At 44.2% G+C, this 6,051-nt stretch overlaps 1 protein-coding gene across 1 annotated transcript in view; it reads right to left on the reverse strand.

Moving 5' to 3' along the window:
- atp2b2 (ATPase plasma membrane Ca2+ transporting 2) overlaps positions 1-6,051 on the reverse strand; it is a 97,118-nt gene that overhangs the window by 78,889 nt on the left and 12,178 nt on the right. The window contains exon 2 of the mRNA XM_016498364.1: positions 3,828-4,402. Coding sequence (XP_016353850.1) covers positions 3,828-4,026 — 199 coding nt within the window. The 5' untranslated portion in view covers positions 4,027-4,402. The remainder of the gene's footprint in view (positions 1-3,827; positions 4,403-6,051) is intronic.

Raw genomic sequence — 6,051 nt, forward strand, 5'->3', positions numbered from 1 at the left:
TATTTTGTGTGAACAGTAATCCTAACACGCCTAGCACTCGCTGTATTTCAGCAAATGAGTTGCAACTACTGACTGACGTTACTACTTAATATTCATGAGACAGGCTAATAAGGTCTGCGATGTGTTCCCGAGCCTTTTCAGATCGCTCTTAAGCCCTTGATCATGTTACATGCATCACCTTTTCTGTGCCAACATCACCGACTCGAACTACCCTCCAAAGTCATCCATTCAGGAGCATCTGTCTCTCAGAAGAGGAGAAATGTGGCCTGGTCTCTTATTTATAATCTGTCCTCTGAGGGAAGTGCTTTCTCCTTTTAAGAATGGCTGCTGGAATCAGGGCAGCACTACTGTCCTTATTAGAGGAGATTGTACTCCTTCTGAGCAATTCCTGCTGGGACCCTAGACTAAATAGGTTTGTCAGAGGGGAATGAGAACGCGGACCGGTGGACTAGATTAGCGTGCCGATCAAGGGCATGGGACGAGGGCACAGCCTAGCTAAGGTGGGACAGTGTTTAAGCAGCCATGTGATCCGGTAGCCAACAGCCGTTGTCATTGCTCCAGAACTGGGTCCTTCAGCGCAATGTCAAAGCGTCGCCAGGGATCGGTCAGGTGAAGCGGTGGCTCTGATAAGCGGAGCTGGCCCACTGATGCTCATTGTGTGAGCTGTGGTCATGTTGTGTTTGCAGCTTGGCTCTGGGATGTTTTGCCAGCTCGCTTTGACCTTCAGTGCCTCTTACCGTTTAAATGCGGCATTGGATTACATGGAGTGTCTCACTCCCAATATTCACAGCCCTTCTGTTTCTTTCCATTTTAATTGCCACAAAAATTGGCTATTAGCAGCATTTAGCATTTTCTCCTCAGCAGCAGAAGCATTCGCATTCAATGCCAGAGTGCTATTAAGCGCCAAGGTTAAAAGTTTCACATCTATGTGTTTAATACACCTCAGCTGCACTGGGCCAGGCTCGGGAGATTTTTTACCTCTCATTTCATTATGAATTAGCCAGGAGACACATCAGGATGTGCGAAACATGAGCGGAGAGATTAGTCTAAATGTTGGTTACTTTTAAACAGGCTAATTCGGGTAAGGATGTGCACTGCGTCGAAGTGAGTTGGGCCATCAGACTAAAATAGAAATGAGAACAGAGGAAGGCATGGGGGAGGACAGTCACGGTGAGCGAACAGACACTTCTGGCCGGCTTGCAGCTGGTGCTGGGCACAGTACACTGAGACCATTAGCATGCAATAGCTGCTTGGCATTGTCATGCCTTAGCCCACCTCTACGGCAAATAGTTTACCGTGGTTGCAATGAAGACAGAAGTGTCTTTCCGGCTGTCTGAACGAATGGACTTAGTCATTTGTTCCTCCTCATTGTACTGTGTAAAAATAGCAACCCTTCCCTCATCCTTCAAAGATTTCCCCGGTTCTGATTATTCCTCGTTACCTGTACCTCGACCTGCAGGCTTTCAGATGGCGTGTGGCATCCGTCTGGCCTAGCGGCAGCATTATCTGAAGCGAGCGGACTTGAAGGAGATGCTTTCTCTTTTCTTGGGAGGTCGCCAGGCTCCTCCATATCTCGCTCAGCTCCCATCTGCCAGGAACTCTCTCTGTGAGAGTGGCCAACACCCACAACTTCGGGAAAAGTGGGCGCTTTAGCGGCTCAATACTACCCACGTAATGTACCGTAGCATCCAGGGGGATCCAGGGAGACTCGTGTTGTCCTTACAGAGCAATTTCTTTACTCAGCAGAGATGAGCTGACCATCAGCCCTGGTTCATCATTGATTGTAGTATGAGTAAGGTAAGCATAGATTAAAGGCACATGTATTGACTGAAGCTCTTGAAGGAATCGAAGAGGGATAAAGTTACACATTAGTGTCTGGAGTGTGTTCACTGTTTGGATGCCTCCCGCCCTGCAGGAAAATCCAGTTGCAACTGGCTGCTGTTACATGGATCCCAGTTGGTCAAATCTGGACATAATTTGGTTCAAGCTGAATGACCAGCTGAAGAGGCCGATGTCAAGATTTGTTGGGACTGGTAGATCAGTTGGTGGGGACCTGGTTAACTTGCATGTACTGGTTTCTCTTTCTTGCTCATTGAACAGCTTGAATAGTTTTTTTTTAGGTAATGCATAGGTCATTAGAAGTATTGCAAGTTACGTAATCAGATTACTTTTTTCAAGTAACTATTAAAGTAACGCATTACTTTTAAATTAACAAGAAAATATCAGTTACTTTTACAAATAAGTAACGCAAGTTGCTTTGTTTTCCTATTTATTCACTGTCAACTTTCCTGTCCCCGTGTTGAGAGAAATTAGGAGTAAGTGCAGAGACAGAGGCATTTTCTTCAGCCTGAGGCTTATTAATTTCTCTCTTGGGGCCAGCTGCATAAACTACTAAGACTAGTCTTAAAAAATGTGTCATCTAATTTGTTTTCATTCAAACTGGTCATAACTTTTAAAATCCAGTTACAAAAATGTAGATTGGCCCAATTTGAGTGAGAAAAGTAAAACTGATTATCCTCTTGACTAACTGCTAATTAGTCAAACTAGTTCTTAAGACAAAGTCTTAACATAGTGGCTATGTTTATGCAACTGGCCCTTGTTGTGAAAGGACCTTTACAGTCACCAAAAATATGACTTTTGGTTTTTTTTTTAATTAAAAATAAATAAGCAAGCCCGGCCCAGGTGACAAAATGTAACGCAAAAGTAATGTAATGCATTACTTTCCATAAAAAGTAACTAAGTAACGCAATTAGTTACTTTTTATGGAGTAATGCAATATTGTAATGCATTACTTTTAAAAGTAACTGGAGGGGAGTATGTCTGTGAGTGGTTTAAGCTGCTAAACATTTCTTTCTAAAGCATCTTGACTCAAAATAGGCTGAACTAGTGAAAAATGGAAGAAAGGATCTTAGGTGGTGGTGTATGATAGTGCTAAATGGTCATTGCTGGGTAGTGGTGACTGCGTACTGAGAGAGAAGGCATAACTGCTCAGCTTGTTAACAAGACTAGATGTGACCATTTGTCTTCATTATCATGTCACACTTGGGGTGTCAGCACAAGTCACTCCAGCAGAGCAGAGCAACAACCTGCTCCTAAACATGTTCCTAACACTCAGACCAAACACATAGTTTGCAGAGAAGGCAAGATTACGCTGTCCTCCAAGCTGACAGATCTATCAATCTAGTGCTCTAGCGTTGTTGTGGGGAACACATCTACTGAAGGCCACTTTAGAAGTCATTTGAATTCACAATATGGTGGAACACAGGAAATACATGACATTTATAACAAGCTATCTACTCCTACACATATATCACACACAGCTACGTGTTTTAAATGTCGACGTTTCCAACAGTAGAAGATCAAATGGTGCATGCGTTGGATAGCACAGACGCACCACTGTCAGGCCATAACAAATCATGCCACAATAAAGACGCCAATCATTTTACCAACGGACGCGAGCAAGCGCCTTTCTGCTCTAATGGTGATGCGGCTGATTTTCGATGCGAGAAAATGCGCAAGAATGGATCCTGTAGTCATTTCATCTGTAATTAAAACCATATGGAGAAGCATGCATGCCTTCTTCTACCCAGCAACACTATCATTGTACAAAGTAGCAAATTTAGTTTGACCCCTGTGCTGTTGCCTGGGAGACACATCCTAGTTAATAACTCCACAGCATCAGCAGCAGGTCTGAGGGGGAAGAACCTGTCTGAGAGATCTCACAGCATACAGGAATGGAAATGATTAGCATTTGAAAGCGTGTCACCGCTCGGGAGCGAGTTCATGCGGGATGATTGTGACGGTGGCATGAGACAGCACACACTCACCCTCTGTCGGCGAGGTTTTCAGCCTCTGGCACAGTCCCTCAACACCTCCGTAGTCCTCCTGAATTTTGACCACCGCCTCCGTTCCTCTGAGCTCCATGAGGGAACGCAGCTCCATGAGCGAGCATCCAAATCCCCCCGCATGGTTGCTGTCGTTTCTTTGGTTCTTGGTGTAAAAATCGCTGTTTGTCATGTCCCCCATGGTGGCTGAGTATTGCTTGGTAGCTTTTCTTCAAAGCGGATAGGAAAAATGGAGAAAACGCCGCACGGGGCAGAGAAGGAGTCCCTGGTGCGGCTGGAGAACAGGTGTCTAAAAAAACGAGAGCAATGCAGGAGAGAACAGCAGGTGAGAGAAGAGGATGAAGAAGAAAACAGATCCTGTCCGCTGTCCGCAGTTGACGAGAGGCTCCTCGGCGTTACGTGAGCGGGAACGCGACAGCCATCCGCGAGATCCCGGCTGAAGTCCTGAGGATGTCTCCGCTCACCACGGCTGCAGACCGGCGGCTCTCCATACGTGGTTTCCCATTCTACCTGCTTCCCGACGGCTGCTGTCTACATGGTGATCCGCTCCATTACTCCTTCAGAGACAGAGAGAGACACAGAGACAGAGGAGGACAGAAGGGGAGGGAGGGCGAGAGAGAGAGAGGGAGGGAGAGATAAGCATGAGTGTTTCTCAGAGGTGCAAGCAGCACAAAAGTGAGAGAGGCGCTAGGAAAGCACGGCGCGCGGCATTGTGTCGTCAATGCATCTGCGTTTCGCTCGCACACAGAGGTGGGGGGTGTCCATCTATCTGCGGCATGCTGTGCTTTGATCGCTCTCTGACTAAATACAGAGCCATGTAAATACTGGAGGGACATGTGAGCGTTTACACCGCTCGTGTGATCTGAACGAGACTGCGCAGCGCATCAAAGGGCTTGACGCTATCAAGAAATGCGGGCAATGCATCCCACACTGCAGCAAGGAGGGGAGGTAGCGATGGTAAAGAATTATATCCACGCTAATGCATTTGTGCTGCATAGAGCACCATTTGAACACCAGCTAACTAATGCTGCTACATCCTGTAGGGCAATTCTCACATTTATAACTTTCTGGAATCACACAAAGCCACAAACAGTTGTTAAATGCATTGGAAACTGCAGCATCTCTAAGCATGGTGATCTGAAGGCAGTGACGCTACTTGCTACATTTTTCAGCAGTGTAACAGTAGCTCAGTGTTTTTCAAAATAGGTCACTTTTCCAGTAACAAGCTACTGTTTCCAACTTAAAAACGGTGTAGCATGACAAAACACTACATTGCTGCCTTTTGAATCATTTTGCTGTGCTGACAGCTTTACCGCAGCGCGAGCTGAGGCTATATAATCATATGTGCTTTCTTAAATAAAAGATTCTAGCCCCTCTCTCCTCTTTTCATGAGTCAGTTTTTAATGTCATCCCAACTGACATGTTTTAATAACTGCCCAATTAAAAAGTATAATCTGGTATATGAAGATAAATGCATTTAACAGCTCTTTAATAGCTTCCAAGTAATAAGCTTATTTTGGTTAGTATCTTGTACTACTTTTTTAAAAAAAAAAGAAAAGTATCTTTATGTACAGCTTTAGACTATCTACTAAATAGAGTTTATACAGTTTATTTTAAAGTAGCTTCCCAACACAGCTCACACTAGCTATATACCAACACAACCTAAACCAACCTGACCCATCCATCGATTATTGACTGAATCTATCTGGAAGACTAAACAGCTGGGACATAAAATCTGTTCCATTTCTAAAGAGAAACATTTGCATTTGCCAGGAGCAAATTAACATGTAACTGTTTGTCAGAACACTCTGCCTGTATTTCAAGACTCCAGCTTGATGTGTTTAAGAGTGAGCCCTAGTGAAAAATAAATATAGGCTACTAAAAATGTATTTGAAATACATTTATTTCATGCTAAGTATACTAAAAATACATTTACATATTTATGCACACTGCCAGTCAAAAGTTTTTGAACAGTAAGATTTTTTTTAAAGGGGTCATATGATGCGATTTCAAGTTTTCCTTTCTCTTTGGAGTGTTACAAGCTGATTGTGCATAGATAAGATCCCTGAAGTTGCAAAGACTAAAGTCTCAAAACCAAAGAGATATTCTTTATCAAAGTTAAGACTCTGCCACACCCCCCTAAAACGGCTCGTTCTAACACGCCCCCACATATCTAGGTCACTATGTGGGAATATTTGCATAATGC

This window comes from Sinocyclocheilus anshuiensis, unplaced genomic scaffold, assembly GCF_001515605.1.
Source record: "Sinocyclocheilus anshuiensis isolate Anshui unplaced genomic scaffold, SAMN03320099.WGS_v1.1 scaffold1320, whole genome shotgun sequence".
Lineage (NCBI taxonomy): Eukaryota > Metazoa > Chordata > Actinopteri > Cypriniformes > Cyprinidae > Sinocyclocheilus > Sinocyclocheilus anshuiensis.